This window comes from Taeniopygia guttata, chromosome 1A (assembly GCF_048771995.1).
Source record: "Taeniopygia guttata chromosome 1A, bTaeGut7.mat, whole genome shotgun sequence".
NCBI classification, from domain to species: Eukaryota; Metazoa; Chordata; class Aves; order Passeriformes; family Estrildidae; genus Taeniopygia; species Taeniopygia guttata.
This window is the reverse complement of record NC_133025.1, coordinates 64,308,853-64,332,999: the sequence shown is the minus strand read 5'-3', so window position 1 is coordinate 64,332,999 and position 24,147 is coordinate 64,308,853. Positions and strand designations below refer to the sequence as shown.

Below are 24,147 nucleotides of genomic sequence, written 5' to 3'. Positions count from 1 at the left end.
TAGAAGTTTTCCTCTTATTGCTGTAGAATAAAATTTCAGTGGGATTTAATTTTGTTCATACCACAAAAAACTGATTTCTTTGTAGACACCTCTTCAAAAACCCAAACCAAGCCAAAAAAAAAAAAAAAAAGCACTTTGTAAAGCAAATAAAAATGTTCCTTGTACTCTAATCCAACCACGACTTTTCACCATATTCAGCGTTACCCACTTACTGATCTCAAGGAACTGTTAGCATAATTACAGTTAAATGCACAAGTGTCTGCAAGTTGAAGACTTCATTTATCATGCTCACAATATATCAAATCCTAATTGTAGAGAAAGTCAATTAGGTATTTTCTTAGGATATTTATTGGCATAAAGATTTTCCCACAAACCACTTGGTTGAATTCACTGGATCCAGCCAGGTAAAGCTAGAGCAGCTCTACTGACCCTCACAGAAATGCTCTGATATAAAACAAAACAAAAAAAAAAAAAAAAAAGGCAGAAGCTAGGATTTAGAATTGCTACATGCTAAAAAAAAATGGTTTATAGCACTATTTAGACAAACCCATAAAGGTAAGAGCCTCTTGTACGGCAAACCCATTCTACAAGAGTGGATAAAAGTTATCCTAAATTACATTACAGGAAAATGAAGGTTTATGTAACTCTGAGATTTCCATGCTACATCATCTACAAATAGACATCTCTGTATCACCATGCTAACACTCATGTTTTCTTTCTAGTAGTTATACAGATGGCCTTACAAAATTAGATCAAACTCCCCAAAATGTCTGCTAAAATATTCATTATTTGTGACGCCGCTTAAAATTCTAAAGCGAGGATGCCATTATATCTCACTTGTATCAAGAGCAGGAAAAACAGCCTCAAAATACTCAAGTGATTAACATGTGAAGTCTTTGCTTACCTCTGTCATTACCATGTCCTGGCACTTTTTCACGTATTTGCCATCTGCTTTCACGATGGTCTGCAGGAATCGCAGGTACTCCACGTGCCGGCCGTGGGTCTCGATGCAGTGCACGAAGTGCTGCACCACCCTCTCGCTGATCTCGTTGCACAGGAGGTAATTATTCATGAAGATGTGCCTCATGGTCTCAGCTTCCAGGAGCTGAACAGATCAAAAACAGCCTCATGAGCACAGCAGATCTGCTTTGAGATTGAGAGAGGCATGGGATTCTCGAGTAGAGGAAGGCTCACTGGGAAAGGGAAACTGGAGAAATCCTTTTAAATGATCTCAGGGTCCAGCTTCCAGTTTTGAGGGGATTTCTCCACACTTCCCTATGAGCACAAACAGTCCTAAAGTGGGCATTAACCAATCCTGTGCCCATGTGGAAGGTGAACACACAAACACACACACTACACTGCTAGAGCACTCTGCAGGGGCTTTGGAGTATGAGATACCCGAGACCAACCTGGCCCCACTCACCATCAAACTTTGCAAAGAGGCCACCAGATGAGATGATGAGCTGCTCTGGGCTCTCTCTGGGGCTCACAGAGGAGGCATTTCCAGCAGGCAAATCCCTGCACAAACAGCCTGATGGTCTCAAAGAGAATGCCACTTTCTACATTAACTCCAGAGGGAGTCTAGGGCTGTGTATCCGTGCGCAGCATGGAACTAAAGGAACAGACCTGGAGCAAGAAGGGATTCTGCTGAGGACACAGCACCCAGCCTGTGTGCATTCTTGGGCTTGTGCTCTAGGTTGGTCCCTTGGACTAAAGGCTCCTGAGGGCCAGGTGCTCCTAAAGTATACATGTCTGTTTAGTGTCATCCGATAGGAATCCATATCAAGTTTGCTTCAAAATGGGCACAAAAGCACAATAACTGCGATGGATGTTCAGGAAATCAGCTTCAAAAGAAATACAACTGCAAGCTGGCTCCACACTTTACACCCAAGTGTCAGCATTGGATGTGATGGAATCCAGGCCCTGGCTCAGAGCTGCTCACTAATGTCACAAAAGAGCATAAATAAAGAACAATTGAACAAATGTTCCTAAAATGCACAGGCCTGGGTCTGCAATCCTCATACTCACAATTCCTTCTAATAAAAGCATGTTTTGCTCAGTAGATCCACTGAGCAAGTGTCATTCTATAGAAGATCAGACTTTAGATTACTTGAAACAAATGGGAGCATCATCAACAAAAAACATATGAGTGTGCTTCTGTTGTTACACAAGGTTTATGACAGCAGTCACAGTATCTTCTACCTTGACTTTACTGTCCATCAGTGAGTGAGTCAGGATGAATAATATCAGAGTCAAGTTCAAGACAAGGATGTGACACATTTATGTAAACCCCTGTAAACCCCACAGGTTCCTTGGTTTTTGTTTTCCACTTTTAAAATGGTAACATTAAAGCAAATTACATAAAAAGCAGCACTAAGGGAAATGAGAGAGGAGAGGGGAGGCATAATTTAGTGAAATTATTTATTTAGCACTGGGATGTTTCAGCAAACCCGAATTTAATTCCAATTATCATATTCTATTTCAAATGAAACACTTACCCCTGGAGTTAAGAACAAGTTGAGATTTTTGTGGAGGAGAACTTGATTCTGAGGATTTCCTCGACAGAAATTCTGAAGAAAAGTGTGGGCTAGATTCATAACTTCATTCATCTTTTCATCACTCTGCAGGAAGTAAGGACAAACAGAATCAGCTGGGTATACCTAAACATACTTGTTAAAACCACACAACATCAATTCAGCCAGGAATAAACCAATTCTCCTGAGCCTTTATAGGGCAGGATTTCTCCCTCTGGCAAAAGTAACTGACGTAGTTTTCTTTGGAGTCCATTAGCAGCTGTACCTTACTCTGAATCAAACCATAGGGAACAACAGATAGGAGCATAAAGTCAAGGTAAGAGTTCCTCTTTTGTGGTTATAATTTCCTAGTTTAAAAAAAGTGCTAAGTTGCTTGATTAAAAAAAAAAAAAAAAAAAAAAAAAGGCAAAATAAACCAAAAATGTCACTCTGCATTAGTTTTAAGCTTTGGCAAACATTTGGTTTTTCTATAGCTACATACAGAAACAGATGTATGTGTTCATACACATACTCCCACACAAATATATCTCTAGTTTCATCCCCATTTTATATTCCTCTCATGTAGCATCCTAAGTATGATTTGATGAACCACCTGTATGGACAAGCACTATTTTACTGACGGCAGCTGAACCCTGTGTCTGTAATATAACACACAGAAAAACAGCCCAGCAAAGGTTTTACTTCCTCTCAGTGATTCCTAGAAGATCTAGAAAGATGTGCTCTTTCAAAGCCTGTCCAGTTCATTGATTTGCATGCCACCAAATCAGTACCAAATAACTGTATCTTATGAAAAAAAAGGTACATGGAACTAGGTTAAAGATGTCCACCACAAAAACAAAGAAGTTGTTTCAGATTTTATCTGCTTTTGGTCCTAAGGTTTGCCTACTTCAGGAATGGGTACAGGAATGACAGCACTGTGACATCTAAGTATCCAAGGCAGTAAATATTAAATTTTAAATAAAACTGTACAGGCAGCTGTACTTAAATCTGAGCCCAAACTCACTATTCTGAAGGTAGAAAATTACATCATCATTTCATGTTTGTACCACAGCTGACAATTCAGATTTAAAAAAATATTTCCATTGATTATTTGGCCTGCCAAGGCCTTTCCCTTCCTCGAGTTTGTGTTCTCTACCACTAAAATTAGGAAAATAACCTTTTCATATGGGATCTGCAGAAGGTCCAAGACCACCAAGTGGGCGCCCATATTTTTCAGTAAACGCTGCTGTTGATTCCGACATTTTTTATTCTGAACACAAAGTTTGCTGAGTCGAATCAAAATCTATAAATTAAAAAACAACAAACCAAATAAACAACCATGCAACCAAGAAAAGAAACCAGTCATGTCACACAAAACCAAACAAAGACACTTTATTTCAAAATAATTACTAAATCTACTAATTAAACAGGTATGTCAAGCAAGTTTCTTGGCAAATATACTAACCTCCTTAACAATATTGTAGTTATTGCTTTTAATGCTGTCTATCTGGGGTTTTTTGGTCCCATCCTGTATTGGGCTTAAAATGTTTGATTCCTGTAATAAAGAACACATGACAAGTGGAGATTTATTGCAACTTCCTCAACATGAATTAATTGTATTTAATAGCAGCAAGTGACAAAGTATTACAGCAGCTCACAAGGAATTGATATAACACAGATAATAAAGAAATACTCATTTATTCTTTATTCAGTGAGTGAAAAGATTGACGTTCAAGTCCTTCCTCTGTTTCAAATTTCCAATGTAATTTGAGGCAATTATTCTATGTCTTCATGCTTCTGATCATTCTGAAAGAGTATGTCCTAAATCACAGGCTAGGCACACCAAGGAATTTAAACACTGTGAGGAGATGGACCAAAAGTGTATTTCTGTAGTTACCATACATTCCAAAAATCTGTATTTACAGCTGGAAAGATTACAAAATCTGTCTATGTGAACACTAAAAAGAGAACGAGAAGGAGCTTAAGAGCTCTGGAGAAAGAGCTTAAGACAATCTCTGCATTTAAGCAGGTTGGAGTTCTCAACAGCACAGGAACAAGCAGCATGTGGAAATTAGAGATGTTCCTCCCACAAAGGGGATGCTTCTGCTGTATCTCTAGATGATGCAGGAAAAGATTTAAAAACAAACAGGAACCATATGTTAAATTGCACCATCAAGTCATGATGCTGTATGCTCTGGGCCCTGGCTCCTGGAAAGCCCCAGCTGGGTATGATAAATAAGAGAAATCAAGTCAGCAAAGAACTGCCGACACCCACGCACCTTTCCATGCATATCTCTCAAATCAAAACATGGGAGGACATGTACACAAATACTGCCACTAAGTATACTGGTAGTGTTGGGGGTTTTTCTCCTGTCAGCTGTGGTAAGCCTTTCTTAACAGGAAACAAAAATAAATTAGAAATATCGAACTTTGGATGCTGACGTTATAAAGGATGAAGAAACACTCTAGCAGATCTTGAGACTGACTCACAGTATGACCACAACGATGTTAAACCAGTGTAACAGCATAAAAAAAAAGGTGAAACAGGTGCACTTCTGAGTTTCCTTGTGTCCTCAAACTTCCTACTGCTTTAGAAAAGAGAAATACATTAAAACAAACATATGCACGCCAAGCTGAATGTTTATGCGTCCTGAAACCTCTCTCTGAACTTTCTTAGCTGATGGTGAAGTTCAGGAGTTCTATAAATCCCATCTGGTCCTAATTTCCAGTGAGGTAAGAACAGCTGCACCACTTGGCCATGGAAGCTGTTTATAAGAGTGTCAGCACTGCTGTTCAGTGCTGATCTATGTAACAACAGCGGATTTTATTTGCTTAGGTTTGTTAGTATGCAGGCTGCCATCTCTCTAGCTGTTTGAATCAATATGTTGGGAGATGTTTCAGGCTTTTTGCTATAATTGACCACCCTCCTCCATTCTGGGATTGTGGGTTAACCAAGATTAATTTACCTGTTAGTTTTATCAGCATTCTTCCTTTATCAAAGCAGTTTTATAATCCATGTGAACTGTATGTCTTATCTGGATGTACTGATCACCATTAAACTGCTGAATCTATACTTTCTCTTAACAAAATAAACAATTGTTTATTGAACCTGTAAGAGCATGCCAGGGATGTAGTTACCAAGAGATAATCACACCACTGGGATACCAAAGACACTCACTTGCAGATCTGGCCTCATTATGCCCCATGATAGACATTCCCTGTCACACTTTTCCACAGGGGACAGGCAGGCATAGAGGTCTCAGGTAGAAAGGTTCTCACCTGAGTACCCCACCTTAAGAAAATTATATTTTCTGAAAGACACTACTCCCTCTACCCATAAAATTCCTGGAATAACACTCTGCACCAGTCTTAGATCCTTTCTTGCTAGCTGCCAGTGGAGACCCAGATTCCAGCATTCAGTCTGAGCCAGTGTCCCTCATCCCAGCAGGACAGCAGTGCAAGGCACGTGTCAGTGTCCCCATGGCACAGCTTTGCCCTCCACAGGCTGCATTTCCTTACCAGGGGAATGAGGGACACGCGCAGAATTCTCAGTTCACAACCTCAACCTATATGGGATGCTTGTTCAAACATTCCCAGAACCAAAGCAAGGTGCCACAGACCAGAAAAGAAAGGAAGTAAGGGAACACCAGGTGCTTACAGGTGCTTAAAATTTAGATCACTTGAAACCTTGCTGAACTTTCTCAGCAGATGGAAAAGATGAGGAACTCCATAATGCCACTGCCCTGTATTCCAGTTTCACCTTAAAGTCCTTTCACTGAGCCTGTTTCTCTTCGTCAGAGCTGTGTTTCTGATGCTACACCAAAGCATCCTCCAGGGACAAGACAATAAAAAATCACACTTTCCATGGTCTGTGGTATCTACACAGACCCAGAATAGCCTTCCTAGAGAGAACCAAGTGAAAAGGCTTTATCTGATTTCCCCTTCTTAAGCAGGGCTCTTATATGGGCTCAATTTCAGCATTTCTTCCTAACTTCCTAACTAATTGGTGTCTCATTTATCTCTGACCTAACTACTCCAAGTACTCTCTGCAACTCTGATCTCCAGTCCCCAGCCAGACAGTCCTGCATGGATGTAAGATTTAGCATTTTTCTTGGGGAGAATTCTGGATACTTTTATAAGAACAAGGCCTTTTCTATACAAATCCTATTTCTGGAGTCATGTGACTTTATTAAAAAAAAAAGAAAAATAAAAAAAAGGCCCACAGGTTATGATAGTACGATGAAAAACAATTACCTAGGAAGACTCAAGCAAAAAAAAATTGATATTTTTAACCTCTTATGCATGTCTTTCAACAGGTTTCGTGTGACAACAGAAATTTGGGCTTAACATAAGAGTGTTCTGGAATGTCATTTAAGTCCTTGTGAGCACTTCAATGTTGATTGGGAAAAATTAAACACAGGCAAATTAGGCATTTTCCCTAAAGAGGTTCATCCAGGTCTGAATACCCAGTATCCATTCCAAGGAAGCATGGATCTCATGGGAATTTTGTCTGCTTCACACATTGGAGATTATGCCCAACATCACACCTCCTACATCTCATTTAAGACCTCAAATAGAGTACTGACTATCTAATGTTACTTTTTTGCCAGGTAAAAACACCTCTTCACTGTTCAAGAAGAATTTAGCAGGGAAAAAAAAAAAAAGATGGACAAGATTCTGAGCTATTGTAACCTGGCCCAGCTCTCAGGGAATTACCAGCAGATGATCTAACCAGCAGATTACGTATTACTGCTCTGATACAATAATCTCTCTGATCTGCCAGAGATAATATTGTGCATCTACTGAAGCACTGCTAATCCATACAGACCCACAGGTGCCTCATGGGAAAAAAAACACTCAAAATATCCAATTGAGAGCTGCCTCTGTTTCAAACACATTGTTTTCCCCCCTTTTCCTGGAGTTTCCATGCTATCAAGGCTACCCATAGGAATAAATGACACTTTAAAAATGTAGTGTAGCTAAAAAACTTTGTAATCTTGATACAATTCTATGTTCTGTTTCCCCATTACCTCTTTGATTTATTAAATACCTAAAGAAACATTTTCTTTTCTACTAGAGCTGTGTTTGAGGAAAGAAAGAAGGAAATACCACATCCTTTCAGATTCCTCCCTAATTTTGACACCACTAAAGATGTGGTATCAAAACATCAGCTAAGACAGATCAGGGAAAGAGTAGGACCTACACTGTTGCAAGAATTTGGGATTCTTCCTTCAAGTGTTGGATCTGCCCCTGCATGAAGCCACCACAAAATCTGCTTCCCCATCTAAAAGGCCACATGTATGTCACAGATATTCGCAAGCATCCTCTCTCTTCTCCATGGCTTTCTCCAGCTTCTTTTCCTAATGTGTGGCCTCTACAATGCTGTATAACCTCCACTTGGCTTTCTACTTCCCTGGGCCCTTTTTCACCCATCTTTCTTGGCACCAGGAAAGAGAACAAGGAAAATGCTGTGTCAGAAATCACATCTGCTCATCTCTCCCCACCTCCTCTGATGAAAAGGGAAAAGTGGGAATAAATATTGGTGGAAAAGCCTGCTTTCTCTAATCTTATGGCACAAACCTCAATCACAGGAACACTTTGTGTTTTCTTAAAAGCTCATGCTGGAGTTAAATGATTAAATGGTGAGCTCAGTTTGCACTGAAAAGCAAAATTTAAAAAATCCAAACAATGAAATATTAAAAAAAAAAAATTTTTTTTTTTTTATAGAGGTCTTCACAGCCCTAGATTCAAGTTCTACATCAAATCAGAGAATATCCTGAGAAAATGGTATGACAAGGGCCAAAGAAATGAAAACATTTGTTCACCTACAAAATCTCAATATTCTTTGGTCAGTCTTTTGTGTTGAAGGGTGGAATTACTTGTGATGTTTGAAAACATGAGTTTGATTGTGCTCCTCTCCCTTACTTGCGGGACACTGTCTACTCCTCTTTTCTTCCAGCAAGTCAACCCAACTGCCAGCACACAATTCCCAGATTATTTCCAGAGTGTTGCTGCACACTGTGGCTTGCTGTGTGTGCAGCAAGGAAGGCAGCTCTGTGACCTAAGAATGCAGTTCTGAAAGCATCAGGGGAGAATATTTAATACATTGGTAACAGAGTTATTTCCCTTTCTGTCAGTTCCTAAAGCTCAGGCACAATATCTCACATTCCACTTTGCCACTTTGCTTAACTAGACCAAGATTTCGCACTTGTTCATGAAGCTACCCATCAATATTGAAACAATTCTGACAGCAAAGGCTTTAAACCCACCTCCATTGGCTCTTCTCCTCCTTTGGTTTGATTGTCTCCCACCTCTCCACTCTCATAATTGCTGCTCTTCTCAACCCACAATTCAGATTTTTCTACAGTCAGACGTAGCTGGTCAAGATCAGCCTTGATTTGCTTGTAGTTATCCACGTCTTGATTGGACACCAGCAACTGAACCTGGAAATGGAGAAATTGTGAAGCTGTTACAGCAGTAGCACCAGCACTTATGGCTGGGTAATTTGCTTGACAGCTCCGATTCTAAGCTTCTTTCCAAGTGCCTTGAGCAACCTTTCCTGTGCAATTGAAACACGGCACATGCAGGTTTTTAGTCGGCTTTTATCAAAAACCTTTAGCAGAGGCAGAAGCTGTAGCTGCCCAAAACAGGATCTTTAAAGCATTCACAACATCCTCTCACCTTCTTCAATACACTGAAAAACATTTTTAGCACAGGCAGATTTACAGGCTCTTGAGTTCTGTGCAGAGTGAGCTCTGATGCACTGATCATGATCCTCATGGCATTATAAAATACAGTTACACACTATTAAAGCAATAGTTAGAAATAGCTACTGCTTCAGCACTGTACTTGAGAAGAAAAAGGAAAAAAAAAAGGATGCTATGACAAGGGATCAGGGCATCCAAAGAAAAGTCAGAATGGCCAGCAATTTTAATGATCTCCTACACCACCATAATCAAATACTGAAAAATAACAGACTTTCACACTGTTAGGCCAGTTTAGAAAAACTTCTCTGAATATAGCTGTCAAACTGACTCTCAGGTTCATGAAATTTCTCACCATCTGAGTGGTTGCCACTTATTAAGATTAATCTAATTTTTTTCCTTTTCATGTACTGCTCAAATTATCTGGGTTTTTCACTGTTATGTGTAGTTCTTGATTTAACATGATCTACACATTTTCCTTCTTTGTAACACTCTCTGTTCTTCCAAGATTATTAATGAAGATAATATGCCAAAAAACTATCAGCAATATTTACAGTAAATTAATAAACACATTTAAGAAATCATACTCATGTAAAAGATTAGGATCACTGATAACATTGATGTTGTTTTTAAAACCACATTACATCCAGGCAAATATTCACTATTTTGTAATATAAAGTTTTTGTCATAATAATCTCTCTTGGCTTGGCAAAACCTTGTTATTTTACAGAATTTATGAATGCTGCTCAACTGCAGGCATTCTTATTCCACATGCTCTACAGTCTTTGTTGTTTATTTCTCCATTAGCCTTTTCCATCCTTCACAAAAACACGTTAAGCAACTCAGTCCTTGCTTACCTGGAAATAATAGTTATTTATGCAACTCACCAGCATAGCCTAGCTTTAAATACCTGATGGGAGGCCATTATGCTGCACAACAAAAACATTAAACAAAAGCTTTTCAGGTCTTTATCATTCATCTGTTTGCACAGGAGAGAAGCCTCCCCACCTTACATAACGATGAGACAACAGCTACCCAGCTCCTGAAATAAGCATCAGATGTTCTTATCGACATATGTTATAAAGGGTTACGTAACAGAGGCATCTCTGTCGTGCAGCCCCATGACATCAGATCTCCCCATCCTAATCCACGGACACATGGAACCTGCACATGCACCACTACAGAGGGACAGAATACAAGCTGAAAACAGGCTTGGCTCTATCCCTGCCTTCCTGCTATTTGGGCATAGCTGCATCAGGCAGGGGAGCCCCGTGAATTAGAATCAGAAGCACCAGGTGAATAACAAAATAACAATATAACAATACCTAGCCCGAGCGGCCCTGAAGGCAAGGAAGTCTCACTGCTGACACGGGGACACTGCTTGCCAAACATGAGGCACTGGCTATGTCCCTGAGGAATCACTGTGAGAGGTTCACCATGGACCTACATTTTCCCTAATGGATGCAGTGCCAGAAATAACATTTCTGGGGGGCACAGAACTATAACATATACCAGCACATACGGCCCAAGAAGTCTGCTGCTACTTGACCGCTGAAGAAATAACACTGTTATGCAACAAACAGCACTTTAAGTAGCAGAGCAGCCTCTGGGAAGGCTCCCTGCATTCAGTTTCCTGGGATAACACTCAGCCCCTCCATACCTGTTTGAATGCTTGCAGAACTTCTGCTCTCTGGCTGAAGTGCTTGAACAGCAGGTGCAGAGCCCCTGAGAGCAAGGGGGGATAGTCGTGCATGATGAGGTGAATGAGGACCCGTAAAAAAGTTCTGCCCCCTTCATCATCAAGCTGAACTGCATTCTTCTCCTTTCTGCAACAGAAACGGGGAAAAAAGGACCAAATAAAGTAAAGTAAATAAGAAAAAACAAAAGCTCTTGAGATAAATATGCCTCTATACAATCTTCACTCGACAGAGCTCTTAAAATCAAATCAAATATGCTGCACGTAGGAAATTATAAATACGACTTTAACATATTTTATAAGGACTTCTATCCTACAGCCACTGCAGCAATCTTGTAGCAGAATGGACACTATAGAGCAGAAGTAAGTGTCAATTAAATGTGTCAAATATTGTGATTAAAATCTATATTGTAAAAGCATTCATTTATGTCATGGATAAGTTGAGCCAGGTTTATCCTCAGTCCAAATTAAACGAAGTAAACCGCATTTCATCAGAGATTAATTTGACCCTTTCCTTTTCCCTCCTTCCCTTTTCAGCTGCTATTAAAATTTCATTTAAGAAAAAATAAGCTCAAAAATAGCAAGAATTGCCAAAAGCATCATATTTCTGGAATCATATTCATAATGTGGAGCGGCAGAAAGCAGATTTACACCTAACATATCAAAGCAGAAATAATGTTTCCAAGAAACCATTCGGTCTCTCTGTTCATTTTAAAGATGCAGATGCCAAGGGCTGTGTGTTGTTTTACATTATGGGAGCTCAGGAGCAGCCTGGAGGCATTGCTTATGCTGGTAATGATTGAGAATGCAAGAGGGACTGAGAGAGGAAAGATCACAGTGCCCACACCGCAGATCCTTCTCCTTAGCTCCAAGAAAAACTTTAAAGTCTACAGCCTTGCCTAAATGGAATTAACTTTTACTGGTATAATTATACCCATATAATTAAACCAATATAGTGATAATGGTAATAACTCTTCAGTGTGAGTGTTTTCCATGGATTACTTTTTTCTGTTCACAGCGTAGCTGAAATACCTTCCAAAACTCTGCAAGCATAAATTGTGATCTACAGGCCTCTGGTGGACCAGGAGATCATGGCAAGTGGTCCACTCTTGATCTGAGGAGTCACAGGAGAGATTGCTGTTGGCATGATTTTCCCAAGGAGTTTGAACACCAAGTGGAATGGCAACAGGCTATGCAATATGTGAGAAATCCTGCGGGCCAGCAGCAAGCTGCTGATGGAGGACATCTGGGGCTGTAGCCATAAGACACACCAGAAACAGAGTGGCTTTTCAGCACCCACATAAGGCATTATAAAATAAATAGAAAATTAGTGTGGTTCAGCCCAATACACCTGCACACCATTCCCCAGCTGCCTTTGGGAATACAACAAAAACTTTGTACCAACCCTCTTACACCTAAGAGGGTGCTCATAGCCAATCACACAGCCATCCTGGCCAGCTGAGCTGTTTGCTTGATTGAAATGTTGGTCTTTCCTAACACGTTTCTCTTCAAATATAGCTTATGCAATTAACAAGCAAGCAAAGGAAGAGAATGGGCTATAAAAATAAGCACAGAATAAACAGAGATTGGCCATGAGAAATATTGTCATGAACAAAAAGATATATGAATATACATAGAGGTAAAACTTCAGAGAATATACCTGCCAGCAAACATGGTTTCAGCCTGAGCTGCAATTTCATCTATGTCAGGAACAATTGCTGGGAAAAAAAATCAGAAGAAAAAATTGAAAAAAAAAAAAAAGCAAAAAACCAAAAGCAAATTATAATCACTTAATCTCTACAGCAAAATAGAATTCTGCTCCTCTTTAAAGCAGATGGCACCAAGTAAAGGTCTAACTAGTCATTCCCCAACTATGCAAAATTTGCTTTCTGCAAGAGTAGCAGAAAGCAAACAGGATATGGGGCAGAGTTAAAGTGTGTATTACTATTCCTGAGGAAAACAATTGTAGTGATGAACCAAAGCCACTTGGTGCTAAGAGCTGTATTAGCTACCAGCAGTGACCCACAAATAACAGACAGTGAAATTTTACATTTTTTCTTACATTTTCTTCTTTTTCTTGAGTCAACCCCAACAAAGCATATACATGAACTTCAGTATATTTGCCATAATTTGCCACAGTGTCATTTTGCTTTAGAATCGCTTTAATGTAACTTATTACTTAAGACTTCAGTACCCCTGTATTATACATATGCCCACCTCCAACTAGAGCAATTCTCCCCTACTTGCAGATGTTCACACAGACCTTTTGAGCACTTCTGTGTGCATGGGAAGGCTCCCTGGAAAGCCAAATCATTCCTGTACCACATTCACCTCACTTAAGCCTGTTCTCATCCATCCCAAACCGTTCTCCACTTGCCACCATGCAGTATTTTGGGAAAAGCATAGGTAAAAGAGCAAAATATCATAGTGGGGAAAAAGGAGTCACTTTTTTGTTACAGGAGGAGGATAAGCAAGCAAAAAAAAATCTGCGGAATTGCTTAAAATTTTTATTTTTTCACAAGCTTTTCAACTTGCAGCAGCCTGTGTCTTTCTGCTGCAGTTGAGCTCAGTGTTTTGCAGCTGCCCACCCAGAACTACTTTGCACTGAAAGAAAATAGCAAGGTTTACCTGAGGCAGTCCCTGGTGTGTCAGATGGGGATGATGTAGAGCAGTCAACGTTTTCAGTGTTTTCCCCAAACTCTCTCTTATAGATAGACAGCATGTAGGATATTCTGTAGTCCAGTCTAACACTGAGAATAAACTACAAGAATAAAAAAGTGAAGTAAATTAAGTTTACTACAAAAAAAACCAATCCAACACATTGACTAATTTTCTGTGAATGCTTTCTTTACCCTGCCCATCCTGAGACATGTTGAACCCTGCCCTATGGATTGCTTGAGTACCACTGGGTGTGTGCAGGGGCTCCAACACACTGCCTTGTCTTCAGTGCCTGCAAGCCAGATCAGAACCTTCAAACCCATGCTGACATCAATTATTTCATATTTCAGCTGGACTTCCAATGCCCCACAGAGTGGAATAGAGAGCAAGCACAACAGCCTCAAGGCTCACCCTCTCAAATACCTGAAAAATTACTTTTTGCTCCTCAGCTGTGAAAGTGGAAACTCATACAGGAAAAATCCTAATTCAGACCTTGAAGTGCTGCTTTTATATTGGAATAGTGAGCAAAATAACTAGGCTGGAAGCATTAGTATCAAATTAAGGGCTACAGTTATACATCTGGAGGCTTCTTACCCACGGGAAATGCAAGCACGTAATCAAACACCTTTAAGATTATTTACCATATTTTACAATCGGTGGGGAAAAAAGACATATGCTGAGTTTCCAAGGCTGAGGTGACAGGTGATTTAAAAGGTGACTTAGCAAATGGTGGCAACCTGTTTCTTTGATCTACACCTAAAGCCCAACATGCTTTTCAGACTCACTGTAATAGGATTTGTCTATTTTGGTTCTATTATTAAGTTGCCCCAGAATTGTACAAGCAAGATTTTTAAAAATAAAAATTTCCCAAGTCCATGCATAGTCAACTAAGTCTATCAAACCATCTGTTTAATTCTGGCTGAGGGCAGAATAGAAATCATAAGGCTTTACTTAAAGGAATAGGAAGATATGTTGAGAAGTAAATTACTATAAACTGAAATGTTTCTGAGAATAGAATAGCTTTAATCACCATTGTACTTGCTATGCGTGTTAGTACAATAAATCCAAAATATTCTTACTCACCATTGAGGCTAATAGCATAGTAATGAAAGGTAACATGATTTAAATTAATCCTTCTTCATTGCATTTTAAATAAAACTTAATTATTTTGTATTTCTTGTGGGCTAGGATCATATATATGCACATTTACTGGGATTCACCCAGCATCTGACAACTGCTTGTCTGAAGTATTTTGACCATGTGATTAATCCTTAACTATCAAAGCACACATTAAGTAAGAAATTAGGATTAAGTGCTCTTCAATCCTGAGTGCTCTTGCAATGAATGTGCTGTGAAAAAGGAAAGGATGAGACAACATGTGATTCCCTCAGGGAATGCACAGGACAAGGTCCTGGAATCATCCTCCTAGGCATCGATCAGTAAAGTATGGAGAGAAATTCAGTCATACAAACAAGAAAAATAAAAAGCATGAAACAAGGAAAATGAAAAATACACGTGAATGGTATTATTTAGGTCATAATTTCATAACACTCTGTCTTCCACTGTAAGTTTTAAAGTAAAGAAGGCCAAGAACCAAAGAACGCAGTATTGAGTATATTCTAACAACTGATAGCCTTTCAGATGACAAGTAATTAGAGTCATCTAAATAATTTATGAGCAGTCAGAACAAATGGAATCCTTCAAAAGTGACATTGGTACCAACAAATCCAGAGAATTTATAGAAAACACTGAAACAGTCCTTCAGGGCCTAAGCACTGCAGAAATGGAGATTCGATACACAGAGCAAGAGTGTGCCACTCCATTTATTAACAGCACAAAGTGAAAACTGTATCTCAGGAGGCAGGCTGGTGTCACACAGCTTGTCATGTCAGCTGGGAAAAAAATCACAGCAGCCCACAGACTGTTCTCAGCCCAACAGTGGAAATCTGAAATGCATTAAATGCACTGCAAAAGTGAGCAGCCTCACACAACTTCAGTGAGGCCAGGGCCAATTCTGCCCTTCATCCAGAGAGCAAATCCTTAAATCAAGCAACCACCCCAGTGTTAAATGAGTGTGAAGGAAACTGGAAACAGACATGCTGTCTTCAGAAAACATTAGTGATGCAGATTAGAGGACAAGTTGTCATTGCACAGTTAAAGTGAGAAAGTTTCTGCAGCATCCTGTTCCTTTAAAAGTGACGTTGGTACAACAGGGTGAGGACCACAGTTGTTCACACAGAGGATTATCTTTCCTCATATCAAGGAGTTATTTCTACAGTGAGTAGTAAGAATGCGGGTAACAGAACTGGCCACTGTGTGAGTAAAGAGCCGTGAAATGACTGCTGTGTAATATACCACCCCTCATTATTACCTGCAAAATCTCAATGATTTTCAATTTGGTGTCCATTACAATCACGTCTTCACTGTCTGCAGTGCTGGCTTGCTTGCTTGGGTGAATGCTTGGCTGTATGTCAGGGGTACTGATGGGAAATACAGACCCTCTGCTCAGCACCATTTGTGTCATCATCTCTCCTACCCCATGGATGGTCCTCATGACGTTGTTCCCTGTGCATTAACAAAAACACAGACTTATTTCTTAGGACTAAAGCACATTTACAACACTATGTATCACACATACACCCATGTTGTCAAACCCTTTCCAGTCTCAAAAGGCATATTGAAAAAGAAGCCCTCAGTTCCTGAGTTCATTCAAATTACCCAATTAGGCAAAAATTTTCTATGCTGATTTTCCAAGATATAATTTCTTACACATCAACAGATGGTAAATATGCCAAAATATTTCCAGAGTTCTGTTAACATGCTCAACAAATGATAAAAAGTAGAACTAAAGAAATCTCACCCATTCCTTTGCCTGAAGGTGTATTATCCACATCCAAGATAATTTCTTAAAGAGGTTTGTTTAACTTGTTTTTAAGAATATTTGCAAACTGAGTGTTGCATATCCAGTATTATAAAACATCCCTAGGCAAGCAATATCAGTACCTGACTATGCTTATGGTTAGAAAACTTTTAATGGTATTTTATTAATACCAGCTATTGCTGCAATTTGGAGACATATGGGAAGAGTTTTATATGAAAGAGAGTAAAGAGATGAGGTTGTGCCAGTCTGATCAATCTCTTTGTGTGGTTCAAATGACAGGCCACAATCCAAACCAAACCAACAAGCCAACTATCCCCCTTCAAAAAAATAGTCCCATGAGAGTGTCAGGCTTGAAGGCTGTCCTGAAGGTCAAACTGGTACCTGTAATCACAGTGCCTTTTGTAAGTTATTTGTGAGGGAAAAAATTATTTTACACTTATGTGTAAAACCTTTATCCAGGTTGCAATGGTGTATTGCAAAATTTAGCAAGAAATACCCTCTGTTCCCACAGATGATACTGGTCTTTATAGTGAATTTTGATGGGAAAAGCATCTCAGTGAACCAGTGGCTCCCTTGCAAAGGTGGGACAAGAAAGCATGAGAATATGGTGTTAACTACCTACATGAATCAGTTTCCTTTCTTGCAAAGCAGATTGGAAGGAATGGAGGAAAGGAATGACAGCATCTCTTCACAGAAAGAGTACCAGGACCTAGGCTACACTAAAGGCAAAGAAAAGACTGAAGGAAATGTAGCTTTGCTGAGAGAAGCCTGAATAGTTCCTGTCTGTCCTTTAGTACACTTTAATCACCATGCCACAGCCAAGCTTTCCTCAAACGGAAGAAACCCTGTTCCCAGATAATTTACTGTAAAAGCCAAGGCTGGATTTTATTTTGTTGGCAAAATCCTCCTCTTATTCCCTTCTTTCTTCAGTCCATATAGCTCAACTACTATGTGTATGGAAAGAGAATGCCTTTAGCCCTGACTTTAAAAGGGAAACACACAAAGAAGGAGCTTTTTCAAAGTGAATGAGGCAGATTAGCGTCAGGTTTGAGGTCCCATTCAGCATCTGGTCTGGTGTGCAATCACTCTAAATCCGTCTTTTAAAAATAATACTTCAAGTCCCTACAAAAGAGAGGGGGAAAATATACTGCTGATTTTGCATGCTTTTAGGGGAAAAAACCTACAAGTCAAACTACAGGCTGCATCCTCACATTAGGCAGGCACAGAAAGTTCTAACTGCTTACACAGGCATAAAGCAAATAAATTCATCACAAATATCCTCCATGACACAAAAAGAAAATGGTGTGTTTTCCTTTCAAATCAAGTAAAACAGAGTGGGAACAACATGGCATGGATATCTCCCTCCCACTCCCCAGCTCCTTTCTCCCAGTGTGCTAAACAAGTATTTGTATTTTCTGCCACTCAGTGCACCTGTGCAAAGCTACAGTACCATGTGAAGGACCTTCAACTCTTAAACTACCTTCAGCTAAACCCACATTTTGTATCTTTGTCATCTTCAAACCATGATATTCATAAATGAAATCCATTTCATTCTGTCCTTAATGCTGACAGGTAAGCCCACAACGTGAATTGTAGCTTGGGCAGCTGCATCACGGCCTGCAACTCCCCTGGCATACACCTCAGTTGAGAAGTTATCATCTCTCTCAACATGGTTTCAAAACCCCTTTTGCTCAGTTGGGCAGAGGGAAATATAAATAGAGGGCACTTGGAAAGATCATTTGTAAAGATCAGGAATTCTTTAAAAGCAAACTTCAGTTAATGGGAATAATGATAAGAGAACCACTTAGGTCTAAGACAAGTCCAGAAGATATTCTTCTCAAAAACAAGATACAACTGCAGTTCCTTCCAAATGAGGAAGAGGAATTCCACTTCATCTTGAAAAGTTCCTGCTCACCCTTCAATCTACTCGGTGTAAAGCTAACAAAAAAGTTAGTTAGTGTCTTTTGGACAAGATATCTGACAATATCTTGGGTGGACCTCACTTCTGGAGAAAGAAAGCTGGGATTTTGCCCAGACCACATCTTGCTTATTTCTCAGCTATTACTTTACTGGGGTGCTGCACAGGCATGGCAGGGAATGGGATTCAACTCTTTCAATGAAAAAGGAATTAGTCACTGTCTCTGCATTTCAGGATGACCTCCATAAATGAGAGACCATTTTTCCACCTCTAGGAAGGACAGTGAGAGGCCTGCAATAGCAAAGACTCTGAGGCACTCAGCTAATGTGATACTGGAGCCTAGAAAAGCATCTAGGAAATAAAAATAAATGAGGTGACTGCTGTCCTTTCCTGTTACCCACAGAACACCAGTGGTCAAAGGTGACACAAACCAGTGAGAGGCAGATATGAAGCTGCTTCCCAGTGGCATCAGTAACAAGGATAAACCCTCTGTGCTGTCTACATCATTCATTCACTATTGACCTTAATGCAATTGATCTCAAAATGTAAAGGTGGGAAAGTGAAGGAGGATTAAGGTGGTACTTATTTTCCCTGCCATTTCAAACAGCATTTCATTAATGCATAGAAAAGGATTTTAGTAAGAGAAAAGTCTACTTAATCCAGTTCAGTGTTTACAGCTAAAATGGGTAGTGATTCAATACTGCATTATTTCTGTCAATAACAGTAGGTAGACAAGGTGCCATCTTGGAAAACTTTTTAACCAGCTGCCTGATGCTGGCTATAATTTTCAGTTAATTCAGAGCAGGCTTGAAGAGAACATTCCCAGAGTTAAAATGCTGCAGCAACCGGAGCAATTCAGCCTTTCATTCCAGGAAAGGTATCTCAACATGTATCTTTTGCAGGGTGCTGATGAAATGCAACCCTCTCCAAGGAGCAGACACCAGTCAAGCAGCACATTCATGGATGGCAGCAAAGCAGCTGACGTGTCTCAACACTGAGAGGAGCGGCCCTGCTCTGTGAAAGAAGCCATGGAGATCTTCCATGTACATAAGGAGTGGGCAGCAGCTTCTCTTCCAAAAGACCCCCCAGTAATCATCACTGGTGATACTCAGTGTTGTCTGTCCAGGCTTGGAAGCCTGGACTGTGTTAAGCATTAATTTAAATCTGTCACAAGCACGAGGGGCCAGCAGCAGTCTTGCTTGAACATGGTTATCCCAGCAGGGAAGGGTGTGCTTCCCTGAGGTGAGGCACACAGGAAGGTTACTGCAGCTTAAAAAGGGACTGGCTCTCTCAGAGAGAGTTGTTAAGCCTGCAACAATGCAAGACAAAATACATTGGCTCAATAAAAGAGATTTAAGTTCTTCGTACATGTGCACACGATGACTAAAATAAGGGAGCTCTGATCTTAGTCACATCTCCAAAGTGCTTCCTGAATACCAACGACCAAGGAAAAATTAACTTACTGCCTCAGCTAGTTAACTGAGATAAATCAGGAGAGAGAGCAAGTAGATGTGAACGCTGATTACTTTTATGTGCACTTTGCTAGCGATAAGTGAAGAGAAGCCTGAGCTGTGCCTCCATATGGTACTGCCACCCTTAACCTGCTGACCTCATCTTTGACTGGTTTTTTTTCTTTAAGGTCAAGATACTAACATTTATATACGGCTGTGAAGCATGGCAGGGAGAGAACAGTCCTTGCAATGCTGTGAGGTGCTAATGTGTGCAACCAACCACTTCTCTCAGCAGCAAACTGCTGCAGAAGTGCTCAAAGCGTGACTGACCAACAGAGGAAAATAACACAAGGAAATCATCTTAAATCTTTTTCCAATTCTCCCTTCTTCTCTGTTCCTCTCTCTGCCAAGACAAGTCTTCCATAAGCAGTGGACCCATTAGAAATGTCCCTTATTTAATGTACAGTCTCAACAAGATTAGTCAACGGAAGAGTGAATTCACTATGCACAAGTGGTAATTTAAGGGAGCTGCAGATTGACAGACACTGAAAGAAGAGGAAAGAAAAGAATGCTTGTCATGTTTTGAATAGACAACTGTGCATCTCCTTTTCATTACTTTTTATTACAGTGATAACAACTTCCTAATGAATATCAGTTTCTGTCACAAAACTGTAGCACATAATCTCATACAATTTGGCACGATTGACAACACAGCGGCCTCTCTGAGAAGAAAAGCTTTTCAGAGGAGTCAATTATGGGAAAAAAAATAACAACCACCCAAGTAATCGAAACAGTGGATAATTTGACACTTCATTTTCTACATAAACATATTTTCTTGATAAGTCATTTACTGGTTGCAAAAATTCTAAAAGCAGAATATAAAAGTGAACAACAATCTGCTATGCAATACAGTATGGATGATAAGTGACAAAATACCATATTCAGTAAGAAAAACAACTGTTGATTGCAGCTGGCAATTCATGCCTTTTCTTCCAATTGTTCCCAGCCCATTGCTATGGGGCGTCCTCAGTTTGCTCGCCAGGACCCAGAATTTTGGATATTTCACACAGTGCAGAGAACTGTGCAGAACCTGAGGGTTAATAGTCGATGGAAGTCTCAAATGCTGGCAGATCCCCTTAGAGCCAGAGTCCTCTGCTTCACAGAAATCTCCAAGATGCCAGGGAACCAACATGCAGCCTTGTTTATTTAAAAATTACCTAAAGGCACCTGATCTGGTCCCTAGTTGCCATGGGGGGAAAAAGCCTGCTCTTACTATCATTGTTCAGTCCTCCTCAGAAGAAAGAAAAATGAAAGATGGATTCCTAGGACTCAGTTTTGAAAACTGCCCAGCTATTTTTAGCTTGAATGGTGCTCATCTCCCTACACAGAAATTTTAAAAGTGCCCATATTTTCAAAAGGATTTTAACACCCAGGAGCTTTTATTAGGGACTGGACCAGTTGGTACTCCAGGCTTCTGGAAACTAAGTACCTAAATGGGAGCTGCCACATAGAAATCATAGCCTGGCTTGGTTTGGAAGGGACCTTAAAGACCACTCAGTTCCAACCCCTTTCCCATGGGCAGGGACTCCTTCCACCAGGTTTCTCAGAACCTCATCCAGTTTTGTCTTGGAAAATTCCACAGATGGGGCAGCCACAGCTTCTCTGGGCAACCTATGCCAGGGCCTCAGCACCCTCACAGGGAACAATTTCTTCCTAATATCACATCTAAACCTCCTTTTTGTCAGTCTGAAACCATTCTCCTTGTCCTGTCACTTCATGCTCTTGAAGTAAACCTTTCTTGTAGGTTCTTTTCAGGTGCTGAAAGGTCTCATCAGATCTTCAAGAGATCTGTTAATGACCAGAAAAGACAAATGTATGTGCATCCACTACCCCAACAACCTTCATTAACCCACCCATAAAAACCAAATATATTGATTAGGACACTGACACTTCAGTCAAAGCCAGCACACAGGACCTTGTCTCAACCCATCTGTCAGTGCAGGTGTGTTCAACCAGGTTTTAAGGCAATATTCTCAACAGCAAAACTCCAAATATCCTTGGCTTTGAGGATTTCATTGAGATTTATGCTATTGCTCCACCAAAAGCTTCCCAAAGAAAGCTTTGGTGCCATCTTAATGTACACAACACCTCCAGTCCTCAGGGATCTTCTGTCAGGGAACCATGTGTGCAGCAATGTCTAAATACCAAGGGCAAGATTAAAAATCCAATGGCAGCTATAGCTCTACATTTCTTTGCTGATTTGGCTATATTGCTTCATGCAATTTAATTTTTCTGCATGAAAAGTTACAGCCATTTTAAGGACATATAATAACAACACTTCACTACCTAAAGGAACACATTTTATTTCAAACTCTTTAGAGCTGTATATTATTTGCCAGAAGCATTAAAGCCAATACAGCTCTGCTTGTGAAAGAGGTATTAATTTTTACAGGTTTTCTACAGAATTTGTTCATAAAGACTTCAGAACCTACCATAAACAGGCCAAGAATCACACTTTATGTCTTCCTTAAACCATTTTTCATTGCTCAGTAACTAGCTGACCTCAGGTAAGGCTTACAGAAAACCTAATGCCTGGCATTAAGGACACATGGTGAGGTATCACTTCCATATTTTATAGTCCTCAGAATAATGAGGCAAAACAAATGAAAAAACTTGCAATATGCCACGCACATACATATGCTACCCAGCCCCTGAGTGAACCTGGCCACTCCAGCCTCCACTTCACCACAACATAGCCACAAACCCTCCCTTTCCATATACAAACTCTCAGCTGCCCAGACATGGTGAAACTCCACCAAACTTCACCTTCTCCTGACATTCTGCAGGTTCTGGGCTTTTTTCCTATCCCCAAAACCACTAAGCAGTGTCAAGCATGGCTTTCATGCCAGAGACATTAGTCCAAGGAAAAAAATACATCAGCATGCTGGCCTTGAGGGTAAAAAGCACCATGGGAATCAAGCCTCCTAGCTGAGTTACATCTGTAAGACAGATATTGATTCCTGGAAGAGCAATGGTCTCTGGAATTCCATTAATGCACGGGTCTTATAATGAGGGAAAGAGTAAGGAGGAAAGAGAAATGGTTCATGCCACACAATTAAGCTCTCAGTCCAACCTCCCCTTTTGGTCTGGCAATACTCTGCACTGAACAGCAGCTTCTTCTCTGTAGCTATCTGTGACTAACACAGTTAACTTTCCTTTTTTCCTCTTATAATCCTTCTTTTCTTGTAAACTGCTGGTATAAATTATTGCTCCAGTCTGCCAGGCAGCCACTGCCTCATTAGCCCTGCTAATCAAAGTATGCCTCAAAGAAGATACTGCAAATTGTTAACTAGACAAAAGTGCAGGTAACTGATGCAGGGCTGAGAAACTGTACAGTAATTTTGAATAGTCTTGGATGAAATCTGGTAATTGGACACAGAGGACCCATAGGGACCACAGAAAAGGCAGGTGCAGCCTTATCCTCAACCCTCAGCGGCCTCACTGGTGCTTCCAGTCACTGTGTACCTCTACTTGCAGCCAAAAAGGCTGGAAGAAAACATGACCTAAGTGGAGCTAAGGAGGCTTCTGGGCTGTGTCGCAGCGACAGAAGTTTGGACAGGAGTCCCCTGACACACAGAAACACAAGCACCCCTCCGCAGAGAGAAGGCAGCGCTGAAGACTCCAGGACAAGGCGAGGCCACCCCTGTTCTGGCCCCCAGCAGGATGGAATCTTGTGTCCCTTCCATCTGCAGGAGGAACACACCACCAAGATACAGACCAGGCAGCTGGCATATCTGACCACCACTCTGAACAAGTAAAAAGAGGCATCTCCTTAGGCAGTTGGGGGCAACATATTTAACATGAGAATCATAGAGGTGGGAGTAATTTAAGCCTATTACAAGCAGTTTTTAAAACTTATTTTTTCAAAAAGACTGAGCAAAAGAAACCAAAAGGCTCCCACTGATATCAGGGGACACTGGCTCAGGAAAATTGTGGAGCTCCTGATGGACAGATACACACTGCAGATAACCTAGGCCTGTACCACTGAGGGCTTTTCCAGCTGGTGCTCAGAACTGTGAACTGCATCCCAAGACATATGCAGCTCTGATTCAGGGATGTGTTTCCTGGCATGTCATTATTCTCATTCCCAAACAACAGTAACTAAACAGTACTGAGCTGCATGGCAAATGTGTTGCTTACCTGCTACTACCATGTTGCTTCCTCTTTCAGACCTGACATATGCTGTAGTTGCATGGTTTGACTAAAATCAGCTATTTGAAAGAGCAAATACCACCTAGAGAAAGATGTGCATTTTAATTCACAAAG

General features: G+C 40.4%; 1 protein-coding gene across 2 annotated transcripts in view; it reads right to left on the bottom strand.

The window, feature by feature from the left end:
* Nucleotides 1-24,147, bottom strand: part of ITPR2 (inositol 1,4,5-trisphosphate receptor type 2) — a 246,663-nt gene that overhangs the window by 135,029 nt on the left and 87,487 nt on the right. For both annotated transcript variants that reach the window (XM_072923748.1, XM_030263492.4), the window contains 9 exons: nt 15,943-16,136; nt 13,542-13,674; nt 12,574-12,631; nt 10,878-11,043; nt 8,783-8,956; nt 3,979-4,068; nt 3,691-3,816; nt 2,499-2,621; nt 905-1,105 (listed from right to left, as the gene is read on the bottom strand). In XM_072923748.1, coding sequence (XP_072779849.1) covers nt 905-1,105; nt 2,499-2,621; nt 3,691-3,816; nt 3,979-4,068; nt 8,783-8,956; nt 10,878-11,043; nt 12,574-12,631; nt 13,542-13,674; nt 15,943-16,136 — 1,265 coding nt within the window. The remainder of the gene's footprint in view (nt 1-904; nt 1,106-2,498; nt 2,622-3,690; nt 3,817-3,978; nt 4,069-8,782; nt 8,957-10,877; nt 11,044-12,573; nt 12,632-13,541; nt 13,675-15,942; nt 16,137-24,147) is intronic.